Raw genomic sequence first — 14,045 nt, forward strand, 5'->3', positions numbered from 1 at the left:
GGAGATGCAAGTTTGATCCCTGGATCAGGAAGATCCCCTGGAAGAGGAAATGGCAACCCACTTCAGTACCCTTGCTTGGGAAATCCCATGGACAGAGGAGCCTGTCAGGCTATAGTCCATGGGGTTGCAAAGAGTTGGACATGACTGAGCATGAACGCATGCACAGGAAAGAAAGAAGGCATAGTTGAAGGAGGTTTTATATTTACTGGACCACTGCAAGGCCTATACAAAGGGAAGGATAATTCAGTTCAAAATTGTTTATTGTTTTGATACTTTAGGCCCAAAATGTCTAGGCAATTGACATGAATTGTCATTTTGACATTTCAAATGTCAAATGAACATGGAACAATGGACTGGTTCCAAATTGGGAAAGGAGTATGTCAAGGCTGTATATTGTCACCCTGCTTACTTAACTTATATGCAGAGTTCATGTGAAAGGCCAGGCTGGATGAAGTACAAGCTGGAATCAAGACTGCCGGGAGAAATATCAACAACCTCAGATATGCAGATGACACACCCTTTTGGCAGAAAGCAAAGAGGAATTAAAGAGTCTCTTGATGAAAATGAAAGAGGAGAGTGAAAAAGCTGGCTTAAAACTCAACATTCTAAAAACAAAGATCATGGGATCTGGTCCCATCACTTCATGGTAAATAGATGGGGAAACAATGGAAACAGTGACAGACTTTATTTTGGGGGGCTCCAAAATCAGTGCAGATGGTGACTGCAGCCATGAAATTAAAAGATGCTTGCTCCTTCAAAGAAAAGCTATGACAAACCTAGACAGCATATTAAAAAGCAGAGATATTACTTTACTGACAAAGGTCTATCTAATCTAAGCTGCAGTTTTTCAAATAACCATGTACAGATGTTAGAGTTGGACCATAAGAAAGCTGAGAGCCAAAGAACTGATGCTTTTGAACTGTGGTGTTGGAGAAGACTCTTGAGAATTCCTTGGACTACAAGGAGATCAAACCAGTCAATCCTAAGGGAAATCAGTCCTGAATATTCATTGGAAGGACTGATGCTGAAGCTGAAGCTCCAATACTTTGGCCACCTGATGCAAAGAACTGACTCATTGGAAAAGACTTTGATGCTGGGAAAAATTGAAGGCAGGAAGAGAAGGGGATGACAGAGAATGAGATGCTTGGATGGCATCACTGACTCAATGGACGCAAGTTTGAGGAAGCTCATGGGAGTTGGTGAAGGGCAGGGAAGCCTGGAGTACTGCAGTCCATGGAGTCACAAAGAGTCAGACATGACTAAGCGACTGAACTTACTGACCAATAAATAAGTACGGATTTTTAAAATAGGTTTATTTCCTTTGACCAAAACTTTACTATATATTGCTTCATTTGGACAATGACTACTAGCCCTCTGCTCTTATTATTGACCACCTGTTTCAGGATAAAATACTTTGTCACAGAATTGAATCCTTGTTCTCTTAGTACTAAGTTATCTAGTTGGCTTGGTTTAGAGCTTGTACTTCAGTATCTACCCTTTGTAATTGAGGTGGGAAATTTCCTACAAGCTATATTGAATATGACAAATCTAGACAAGTTACACCACATGTGTTCCAGGGCCCTTTAGTGGCTTCAAAATTAGAACTAACATCAATATGCTTTGATGGCATAAGAATAGAATGTACCTTTCAGCCACTGTGATCACTTTAGCATTCAGCAATACATTTCCAGGAACATGATGTCAACCTTACAAAAGGATCCGGTGATTTACACACGTAATGGTTAGGATTGTAATTGAGACTTAAAGCAAACAGCTGAACATTTCATTTGATTCCAGATGCACAAGGTATTATCCTGTAAATCCATTCTCACCCAGACAACTAGTTAAAGCATGCTTTTTAGTGTCGCATTTAAGCAAATGATCAGTTCTGTCACAGAGATAATTATTTCTCAGATCTTGTATGCTGGTGTAGCAAAAACAGCACATGGGGGCAATGTGAGGTATTTGCATCCTCTCCGGACACCATGCCACCACCATATTAGAATTTGCAAAGACTACTGTCTTTATTTCAACCACACAGACTGAGCACAAAGAGGCATGTGCATGCTTAGGTGCTAAGTCACTTCAGTGACTGACTCTTTGTGACCCCATGGACTGTAGCCTGCCAGGATCCTCTGTCCATCAGATTCTCCAGGCAAGAATACTAGAGTGGGTTTTCATGCCCTCCTTCCCAATCCAGGGATCAAACTTGTGTCTCTTAGGTCTCCTGCTTTGGCAGGTGGGTTCTTTACCACTAGCACCACCTGGGAAGCCCTACAAAGATGCACACTCTCCCACTACTAGCTAAATTCAACAAAACTCTTTCCTACACATTCTTTCCCAAACTCTTTTTTATGCTGTTTTCTCTGCCTAGGATGTCTATAGGAAGGAGCCAGGCAGGTAATATAAATTAATGAAATAAGCTGAGTGCATGCATGCTTAATGGCTCAGTCGTGTCTGACTCTTTGTGACCCTATGGACCATAGTCTGTGAGGCTCCTCTGTCCATGGGATTCTCCAGGCAAGAATACTGGAGTGGGTTGCCATTTCCTCCTCGAGGGGGTCTTGCTGACCCAGGGATTGAACCCGCACCTCCTGTGTCTCCTGCATCACAGATGGACTCTACCCGCTGAGCCATCGGGGAAGCCCCAATAAGCTGAGCAGAAGACAATGGAAAGCGATGGAAACTGTGCCAAACGGCAGACACTGTTTCTATAAATTTTTCCAAAATGGCAAACTACTGCAGAGTTCTAGCCAATTGCCACAATGATACCCAAAGTTGATAGATCTTCCAACTTGTAAGGAATACCCAGAAATCCAAGATTTTATGTGTAACCTCATGATTCCAAAATTCTGGCTACAATTTTTATAACCATAAAGATCAAACAAAAGTGGTTACCAATTTGTGACCTGGGACCTAGACAAAGCCCATCCTTCCTTAAGACCCAGATTTGGTTCTGGGTCTCTGAGAAGTCTTCCTCCAGTAATCTATCTCCTCTGAAGTTCTACCATATGTCTGGTGTCCTTTGTGCAACATGGCATCTACTGACTCTTCTGTATGGTATAACTTGTCTCTCTGACTGTAATCTCCATGAAGGCAGGGACTATGTGCCATCTCTTACAAAACCTAGCCCAAGACCAGGACATAGTAGCAGGCATTAAATGCAAATAGCCAATACAACACAATCACAATCAGAATACCATCCTGTGACACTTAAATCCCTTTCACTAGTTGATTGATCCACCAAGCTTTTAAAAGCACCTATTACACTATCAGCACCACATCAGGTGCTATGCTGACATTAAAAACAAAAGATGTACCTCTGCCCTTGGGGAATTAGCAATCACATGTTGAGTCCAAATGTACTCAATATACAAATGTATATAAAGTCATTGCTACCCTATTGTTCAAAGTACTTCACTTTCTCAAAACTGTTCTAAGCCAGCACTATCCAACAGAAATGTAATATGAACCACATGTGTACTTTTAAGTTTTCTAGTAGTCACATTTAAAAAACCTAAAAAGAAACAGATGAGATTAATTTCAGTAATGTTGTTGTTGAGTTGGTTGCTCAGTCATATCTGACTCTTTGAGACCCCACGCAGCACTCCACGCTTCCCTGTCCTTCACTATCTCTCAGAGCTTGCTCAAACTCATGTCCATTGAGTTGGTGATGCCATCCAATCATCTCGTCCTCTGTCACCCCCTTCTCCTCCTTCTCTCAATCTTTCCCAGCATCAGGGTCTTTTCCAATGAGTTGGCTCTTTGCATCAGGTGGCCAAAGTATTGCAGCTTAAGCTTTAGCAATAGTCCTTCCAATGAGTATTCAGGGTTGATTTCCTCTAGATTAACTGTTTTGATCTCCTTACAGTCTAAGGGACTCTCAAGAGTCTTCTCCAGCACCACAATTTGAAAGCATCAGTTCTTTGGTACTCAGCCTTCGTTATGGTCCAACTCTCACATCTGTACATTACTGGAAAAACCATAGCTTTGACTATTTGGACCTTTGTCGGCAAAGTGATTCTCTGCTTTTTAACACTCTGTTCAGGTTTGTCATAGCTTTCCTTCCAAGTAATATAGTAATATGCTTTATTTAACCCAATATATCCAAAGTATTATCATTTTGACATGTAATTAATATTTTGAAATATTAGAATTAAATACTTTACATGTTTCTGTACTATCCTCTAAATCCAACATGTATTTTACTCTTACAGCACATTTCAATTCAGCCTAGCCACATGCAAAGTGCCTGAAAGTCACCTGTGGCTTATGGATACCACCAGGGGCCACACAGTAAGAGAAAGGGATGTTCCTTACCTTACTGCCAAAGTGGGGATTGATAAATGTCACATCCTCCAAAGTCAGTAGAATTCTGTTGGGTCCTTTAATCAACTGGATTTTATTTATACGATGTCTGAAACAAGCATAAAGTCAGAGGTCACGGGGGTTGGATATTTTGCAAACCAGGGGGTAAATTTGCCCTATGATAGAAGTTAAAAAAATATACAAGATAATTGAGAGAGTAAACACACAGGGATGTTTACCACAGTATCCACAGCAAAGAGAGAGAGCAAGTCTGGGCCTCATAACTTTCAATATTATGAAGACCGAAAGAGAAAAGTGAAAATGCTATTAAAGAAGTATCAGAAGGGAGGGTGCTGCATAGGGATGGGTATCTCAGACTATTAAAACAGTGATTCCATATCAAGAGCACATTCAAAACAACACCTCTGAATACTTTTAAAGAATACAACACCTTTTCTCATTTGCCATAGTATATATTCTAATGATACCAGGGCCAAGAATCATTAATCTCAATTTTACAAATACAAAAAATATTAAAGAAACAAAACAAAATTAAGCAAATTGTGTGAGATACCATTGCCTGAGGCAGAGCTGGAGCTTGAATCCTGGGTGTCTGGCTGTGGGCCCAGATTCCTGTCCACAAGACCACTTGTCTTGCAAAGTTGCCAAAGCAACAGGTTGAAAAGTGGAAAAATTCAATCAGTTGGCTGCTTTGTCTACATGATTCCAAACAAATGGGCTGACTGTTTTTTTTTTTTTTCTTTGACTGAATTGGTCTCTTGTCGGAGCATTACATAGACACAGTTTAAACCTGATTCTCTCCAAACATGCCCATTAATTTGTGGTGAATGCAATTATTTCTAACAAATCAATTAGTAGACACAGAAGTTTATGATGTCTACCCACACAGTCAGGTAGGTCCTCAGCTGAGCTAACTGGGCAACCTGAGGATCTCGAGGGAATCTTGGGATTAGTTCGTGTGGTTGTTTTGTTCTGTTTCATCTTGGGGACTCTGATAGCTAGTTTGGATTCACTTTTTCCATAATCCTTTAATGGTCACCCTGTGGAATGTATTAAAGCAGACAGCCAGAATGGGGGGAATCAAAACGCTTTGTCAGAAAAAAAAAATGCTTTGTCAGGTTTCTCTAAGAAGTCTAAGGTGTCACTGTAGCTTTACGTACCAACAACCTAGACAGTTTTTCTCAGCGATTCCACTGATTTGTAAACAAACAATTAATGTGTTTCTAATTGTCTGCCAACAAATATGTCCCTTATCATTGTGGGAGCTGCTGCCCTGCAGAGAAAATTAAAAGAGCCCTGTAGTGAATTCTTGGGTAGAGCGCATGAATCTTTTGGCAAAGTAAAGCATCACTCCCTAACTTATCTATTTCATATGTGCAATGAATTGTCTTAAGGCAGGCACACCTGTAAAAATAATCATGCTACAGAATACACTCTAGTAGAAAGAAAACTGGACCCCCCAATCCAGAGATCTGAGATGCAGTGCAGATTCTGTCATTAATTAACCAGATAACCTTGGATAAATAATTTAACCTCTTCATGCACCAGTGTCCTCATCTCTTCAGCAGGATAATAGTCCTTGCATTACTCGCTTTATAGAGTTGTTTTGAAAACCAAATGAGATAATATATGTGAAAGTGCTCTGAAAAGCATGAAGCACTATGAAAGTATAAGAGTTCATTATTACCATTATCATCATTAGTATTACAAAGCACGGGAGAGCTTTATAGAAAGGCGAGGCAATCTGGTTCGGAGTAGAGAGAAAGGAGGAGTTCAAAGAATCCTTTGTTTTGGGGTGGTTGGGTTCTTTGCACGTCTTTCTTTTTGAAAAGAAAAAAAAAAACTTAAACAATCAAAACACAGAGAAAAGGAAGGAACAGAGAGCCACTCTCCTGCAAGTAATCACCATCTATTACCGAAACTCATCAGCCGCTCAGCTCTTCTGATTGCAGCCGTGGTGGGCAGAGAGAGGGAGGAAGGCAGTGAAGAGAGGGCATCTTTTGTGCTTTGTTAGCTGAAGAACCAAGACCCAAGTGACTCTGGGAAATGATGTGCCTCTCTCCCGTCTCTGAGTTTTCTGTGACCACTTGAAGTACCAATTGTCTCAAACTCATTTTCCTCTCCAATCATTTTCCTCTCTAATCATGTCCCTCTCCAATCATCTCTCTCCAGTCTTCTTTGCCCTTCAGCCTACAAGCTCCAAACAAATCCTCCCCTCCATGACTTTTTTTTTCTTTTTTTCTTCCCTCCCTAAGAATTACAGGTCAGGCTCCCTCTGAGCCCAAAGAACAGTCCATTTCATGGGAAAGACCAGTCAGATCAGTCATTTGCTGGGGGTGGGGGGCAGTTGTCAAATAACATAAGCAGCTGAGTGACTCCATTTTCCACCCTGCCATGGCATCTTTTGCCATTGGGGAGCTACAGCCTACTCCTTTTCAAATCTCTCTAGAGGAGGAAGATTTTGATTGGAGGGTATTTATATTCACTAAAGTAGCTCATGATGTTAATTAAATACTTTATTCCTTGGCAGCAGCTAAACATTAAATTTCTGTTCTGAGTAGGGGTATGTCACCGTCACAGAAATCAAAAGAAAAACTTTAAACTATCATCTTTACCCAGTGTCCTTTAACAATTCATAAGCTACCTACAACTTTGTTTGGCTTTATCAAGTCTCTAATACTGCAGAGACTGGATAATAGTGGTTTTTCACAGTGATGCTAACATACTAAACGCTAGGAATAACACCCTCAGTTTCAATCCAGGATTTTACATACTTGTTAGAATATCAGACTGGAAGGGCTCTTAAAGATCATCTAATCCAATTCTTTCATTATACAAATGAGAAAATTCTGACCAAGAGAAATACAGTGTCTTGTCCAAATTTACACAGATACTTAAGACACTCTATAGACACTTTTTTCCTTGAAATTTGTGCAAATAGCTCCACCCCCATTCCCCACCAAATTCTTGTCATATTGTTGTTAGGACCACCCTTACAAAGAGATTACAAAGGTGCGGCTTGCCGAGTAGAAAGGGTAACGTGGGAGAGTTGTGGTTTTTTTAATTTTTCCAAAATCATCCTACTGTGGGGAGGAATCAACTGTTAAAGTGTGAAGATTATAAGAAAGGGGTGTCATATTATAAAGCCAGCTTAAGCCATTTATCCCTGATCCTGAATTAGTTCATCAGAGTAGTTGGTCATGAATTTAAGGATCTGAAGAAGAAAGATAAAGACCTGATGGTAATGATGATGGTGATGATTAGCTAGGACAGATTTTGTCCAAGCAAGAATGATAGTAAAAATCTGCAATAGGATACCCTGGGCAAAAGTGATGACTCTCAAAGCAAGGATTCTGGGTTCCTAACAATCAGCAGGAGAGGTCCATGTGCTTGAGAAGGAGTTGAGATTTACCATTTCTTGGGCACCTACCGTGAGGCAGGTATTGTTCTAGGTACTCTATTGGCTTCGGTTTATTTAATCCCCTTTACAGTCCTGTGAATTTATGCCATTATTCCTAAATCTTAGATTCTAGCCAAAGTTTGCCTAATTCTTTGAACTTGTTAAAATATCCCAGTCCATACCACTTGCGGAGGGAAGTGTTTCTAGGAGACTCTGCCAGTGGAAAAGGGAGCACAGATTGGGGTAGGCAGTCCCTAAAGTACTAGCTCTCTTATTTCACAATACTGTTGAGAGCCAGATCAACTCATAGGCAACAACACTGACAATCACAGCTGAGGAAGTTATTCTTGGCATCATGAAAACACTTCACTCTAAATGGAGCCGGTAGGGATGGTAAATCACTATGGAAAAAAGAAAATCAGTGGGTCATATAATGAGGCAATTGTACTGAAACATGACTTCCCGGAAATCAATATTAACAAGGCTATTATGGGCTTGTAGTTTTATATACAAAAAGAAAAAAAAAGAGTACCTTATAAAGTAAGCAAATCCATTAATAGACAGCAGGGCTATAAGCAAAGCAAGGCAGACCATCAAAGCAAAGGTAGGGTTGATGCCTGCAGAGAGGAAAAGGAAGGGGAAGAATGGCATCAGAAAGAGGCTGTAAATAAAGGGCACCACAGAGCGACTCCTCATGCTTTCTGGTGACTCTAAAATCAAGCTACATCTACCTAACTTATTTCTATTCTTTTCCAATACAGTCTGTCTTGTTGACTTTATGAACACAGAAAGCAATTTCACTGTTCTGAAGCAAAACTACTCACCACTCTGACAATAACAAATCACATGAATGAAGGCTGACCCAGGTGTTTCTTTGGAGAAAAAAGTTCACGAATGGAAAACTTTGAGTACCTTAATTTAAGTTGAACAGCGATAGAGTTCTTGAGAATAAATATGTTATCTCACCTGTGAAAGGTATTATGTTGCCTTCATAAAATAAAATATCTTTTTAATCCACCCAAGCCCACAGACCTTGTGAGTTAAAGATGAAAAACGTAGCACTTGTCCTTCAAGGTTGAGCCTGGTTTTGATAATTATTGTTTTCACTAGGATGTAAATTGTCCTCTGCAAAAGCTAAGTGTTTGGATGGATTACTACAATTTCAGAGGGAAATGATGCAAGTGAAGAGGTAGTGAGGTGCTAAAGCAAAAGAGAAGTTGAAGTCTAATTCAAATAGATGCATTTGGTTTTAGAAAGGTGTGGGGTATACCTGCATAGGAATAATATAGATCCTTCCAAATTTCTCCTCTGGCTCTCGGAGATTTGATGGAGTGTCCCCACTTCCACAAACCAGAGGGTTTCCATCAGTCAATCAAACTGCCAGTATTATGGGATGCCGACCATGTTGGGTGGTTGAGGGTGGGGCATAAGAATTATTAGCTCTGGTCCCTGCCCTCCAGGAGCAGTCCATTTGGGAGGAAGAAACACAATCAATACACAATAAACAATTGGAGAGCAATTTTATACTAAGCTGTGAGGTACAGACTTTTAGTTAAATGGGAGTTCAGAGAGGAGAGGGTGGAGAAATTGTATTTCCGTGGTGGAACCTGATTGACAGGATTTGGATACATCAAGGGAAGGACAGGTAAATTTTCTAGCAAGGGAAACAATTGCAGATCATAGCATACAAAAGACCAAGATAAAGCATCATGCCTTCCTCTTACTAGAAAAATCTCTTTGGGAGTGGAATCCTTTTAAAAATGACTGCGAGCAGCTTTGAAATTGTGGATGGTTATTCAAGGCTGCAAAGTCTCATTGTCCTTATTATTTTAAATTAACTACATAGAGTTCCAAGCTGTTTACGTCACCTGACTGCAAATGATTGATTCTGTAGTGTCCCAACATTAAAACATGCCTTCCCCTAAACAGGTTCCCTGTAACCCAAGCTGAGCCAAATTGACTACCTGTGATTTTCCATTCCTTACCTCCTTGGCAGATCTTCCCATCTGCAAACCAGCATTGTGCATCTGCTCGAGGGGGCCTGCCACCAGGAAAGTGAATAGGGGTCTCTCCGAATCGTAGCAGCTCCGTTTCCATGTCCACAGTGTAGGTACTATGGAGTTCCCATTCTTTCCAGTTGGTGTCCAGGATTACATATTCTGAAATTCCATTTCCATTTGAATCTGTCCTTATCAACTGGTTGAATCCATAGAACTGCATGTTTCTGGAATGCTGAACCAGGCTGGCAGCACTAGCCCATCCATTTTCTTTCATAGCATTATTCATGGCTTGTGCGATAAAGTAAATTGAATTGTAGATGGTTCCAAACAACGGCGAAACCTATTTTTAAAAATTACAATTATCTTGAGCCCTAGTTGCCCTAGAGCAATCTCAGTGTATATTCCAAGCCTGTGTTCATTATTATGGGCTGCACGTCTGAGTGGAGGTGAGCTATGAAGACCCAGGGGGGGAAAAAACAAAACAATTGTTTCTCAGGACTTGGTTGGTTTCTCCCCTGATTTTTTCTGTTTTTCTCCCCCAGGCCTTCACATCTTTAAATATATCAAATATGACAATTTTATGAGCAAACCAAGTCATACACAATATATTTTTATGCTTCTAAACTAAGAAAGTGATTTAGAGTTATAAGGGGGCTAAAAAAAAGTATGAAATAGACAAGAGGCACTCAAAAGAAATTTACCAGGTTAATTACTGGGGCATTATGCATAGTAAAATCATTTGGTTGGGACTACTAGAGTGGTTGGTATATGTGGTAAGACTGTAAATAATGTGTCTCCATAGTCCATGTCTCTGTCCCGACTTTATTCAAAATGGTTATTCTCTTAGATACATGCACTCCAGAGAAAGTTAACACTACAATACAGTTTTAAACATGTACCCCCACATGTACACATGCAGACATACATATTGACACATACACACCCACAAATACAGAGCCGAATGTTGTTGTGTTTGGCGAAGGTGGCTTTTAATCAAGAAACCCCATGATCTATTGCTGTGCAAAGTGGCAAAGCTTTGGTGAGAAGCCATTGTAAAGCAGTAAGGCTGCTACAGTGAACAACATGATTCTTCCTCCTACATAAATATGATTTTTTAAAAAAGCATTTGTTTATTGTGTCTGATACCTCACTCATTAACCTTGAAAGTTTATTTTTGGAACAAACCTTGTATCCTTTTTCCAAAAAGGTGAATAAGAAGAGCGAATGATCCCCCCCACCCGCCTTGCCCCAACACTGGCTTCATGGTTTCTCATAACATTTCACTTCTAGGATGGAGTTCAAGAAAGCTATGGTCATGCCATTTTACTGAGCTTCAGGAAAAGCCAATACTTGCTGCTTCAGTTTCACAAAGTCTAGAAAGCTATCCTCCTGTAACAATCTTCATCTGAATAAAAGGGTTTAAAATTGAGTGAATTAGTTTTTTTTATTAGAAATACAAATGAAGATGCAGAGAGGTGTAGCAGCTAGCAAAACACTGTCATGTCTTGAAAATGAAGAGCAGGGGGTTTTCAACCCTGGCTGCACATTAGCATTACCCAAGGAATGTCAAAAATACTGATGCCAAACCCAACCCAGCTAACAAAACGAAACACTTTAGGTTAGGAACCCAGTAATCAGAATTATGAAAAGCTCCCCAGAAATTTTAATATTCACACAGGATTCAAGACCAACAGTATAGAAGAAGACACACTGGCCTGTGGGTCTTTTCCTAATGCCATATGTTGCACAAGTCACTATTCCCCTCTCTGGGCTTCAATTTCTTCCTCTCTAAATTGAGGATACATAATCATGAATGGAGTCATCCAGTCTATCTTACTTCCTAGATATGAAAAGGAGTCCAAAGAAGTTAAGTGATTGGTCAAGGTCGACTAGCAAACATTTGGTTTGCTGTTCAAAACAGTCATATGGGCTTCCCAGGTGGCTCAGTGGTAAAGACTGAACCTAGGGTTCAATCCCTAGGTCGGGTAGATCCCCTGGAGAAAGAAATGGCAACCCACTCCAGTATTCTTGCCTGGGAAATCCCATAGACAGAGGAGCCTGGCTGGCTACAGTCCATGGGGTTGCCAAGAGTCAGACACGACTTAGTAACTAAAACAACAAACAAACAGCAAAACAGCCATAAGATTTTGGTCCACATCAAAAGCTCTTTGATATTTGTAGGACCATTTGTTCCTGTCCAAAATGTCTATGAGCATATTCTGTCCATGTCAAATGGTTCTGGAGAAGACCAAATATCAAGGACCTTTTGGCATGGACCAAACGTCTTATGGCTGTTTTGAACATGACTATATGGTCCTGCAAATAGCAAGGACCATTTGGCAAGGACCAAATGTATTATGAACCAAATGTAGATAGATGTTTTGGTCATGACCAAATATCAAGGACATTTTGGTGTGGACCAAATTTCTAGTGGATATTTGGGACAGGATCAAATGTCCTGCAAGGGTCATGGTCACTCACCTAGGCGTAAAATCAGGACTAGAACCCAAGTCTGTTGATTCTGTTCATTTTAGCATTCTTGATTGAAATACATATTGTCTATGGTCTCTTCTAGTTCTGAACTCCTGTGAAACTTCCCAAATCATGATCTAGTTCAGGGAGCAAATTTAGCTTGCAGACTTTTTTGTTTGGCTTGTTTATAGGTTCTTCTTAATTCCTCTGATCTTCTATCATTGATGTGCCTACAGTTCAGTCCTTGGTCCTTGGTCTTCTCTATCTAAACTAACTCCCTTGGTGATCTCTTCTGCTCTCCTGGCTTTAAATATCACTCTATGCCATAAGTCTCAGATTTACACTTCCAGTTAAGACCTGTTTCCTAAATTCTAGACTCATACAGTCAACTGCTTACTTGGTATCTCTCCCAAATCAAGCTCCTGATCTTTACCTCAAATCTTTGTGCTCCATTTACAACAAGGCTTTCCCATTTTTGTTAAAAGCCACTCCATTCTTCCAGTTGTTCAGGCCAAAGACCTTGCCCCAGCAACAGAGCTAACTAATAGCAGAGAAGAAACCAACATCTCAATTTCCTGAGCTTTATTCCAATGATCCTCCTTCACCACCCTACCTTAACACACACTATAGAAATAAGCATGGTGAATGGATGACATGTGCTGCCACTAAGGCATCCACACTTAGTTGCCTAGCACACACTGAGGTCCCTTTAGGGGGCTGCACTAACTCTCCCTCCTGACATTCTCAGATGCTCCAGTTAATTGTATTTAGGATTTCTGCAAGAGTCTGCCTGTTCCCTGGGGCTTGGGTAAGTTATGACAATAAGTGAAGGCTGGAAGGTAGAGGATAAAATCAATACTAGTAAAACAAATGAGTAAAAACCCACAGGGCAGCAAGTCCCTGAAAGCAGGGAGAATGCTAGTATTCCGTTTCGAAAGGTACAAAGCCTTCTGGGAAAGGGACTGCATCTAACCTACCACCAAAAGCAAAGATTTGAACTCTTAAAAACAATATCCTCACCTCAAGGCTGACCCATCCCATAGGGTTTTCAGCTGACCAGCCCTCGCTGCCCTCAGATCTCTCGGATTGATCCCTGTTAAAACTCACTGACAGTAACTCCCCAAGATGAATGAAACCTGAAGCTTATCCTGCAGGATTCTCTAGCTTCCACCACATATCACACACATATACACACACATGCACATACTCACACACAAAGAGCCACAAAAAGTATGGTAGGGGGACTTGAAGCTAAGGGAAAGAACACAGCTGTGGCAATAGCATTCATTTGCAAAAGAGGGGCTGTCACTATGACCCACTCTCGCTGTGAGGGCTTAGATTTGTGTTCTAGCTGGTTTTGCCATTTTACCTGCTGTGCCCTTCAACAATGGTAACTGCCCCTTCCCATAAGCCAAAGGCATACTCTGTTAGCATTAGTAGCAAAAGCTCTATAGTTGCAGCTGTTGCACATAATGAGGAAAATAAAAAGTAGAGGATGGGACAAGGGAAGTAAGAACACTCTTTACAACCCTCTGTGTTGGCTTCTGACTATAGTTCCAAAGAAGCAAGACAGGATTAGCAGGACCTACTGTCAGGCAGATGACCTTGTTATATCACAGATCAGAATGGTGAAACCACTCAGCCTATTGGTTTTGACTACTGTATAGACCTGAATCAGAATGAATGAACTGTGAATAAATGAATGATAATTGAGATTTAATCTTTCATTGTTACTCAGATATTTTGGTCTTCCCTTGTGGCTCAGCTGGTAATCTGCCTGCAATGCGGGAGACCTGGGTTCGATCCCCGGGTTGAGAAGATCTCCTGGAGAAGGGAAAGGCTAC

At 40.7% G+C, this 14,045-nt stretch overlaps 1 protein-coding gene across 1 annotated transcript in view; it reads right to left on the reverse strand.

Moving 5' to 3' along the window:
* GUCY2F (guanylate cyclase 2F, retinal) overlaps window positions 1-14,045 on the reverse strand; it is a 136,406-nt gene that overhangs the window by 59,078 nt on the left and 63,283 nt on the right. Inside the window, exons 5-7 of the mRNA XM_055563131.1 lie at window positions 9,715-10,069; window positions 8,262-8,346; window positions 4,321-4,417 (exon numbers count right to left, since the gene is read on the reverse strand). Coding sequence (XP_055419106.1) covers window positions 4,321-4,417; window positions 8,262-8,346; window positions 9,715-10,069 — 537 coding nt within the window. The remainder of the gene's footprint in view (window positions 1-4,320; window positions 4,418-8,261; window positions 8,347-9,714; window positions 10,070-14,045) is intronic.

The sequence above is a fragment of the Bubalus kerabau genome, chromosome X (genome assembly GCF_029407905.1).
Source record: "Bubalus kerabau isolate K-KA32 ecotype Philippines breed swamp buffalo chromosome X, PCC_UOA_SB_1v2, whole genome shotgun sequence".
Lineage (NCBI taxonomy): Eukaryota > Metazoa > Chordata > Mammalia > Artiodactyla > Bovidae > Bubalus > Bubalus kerabau.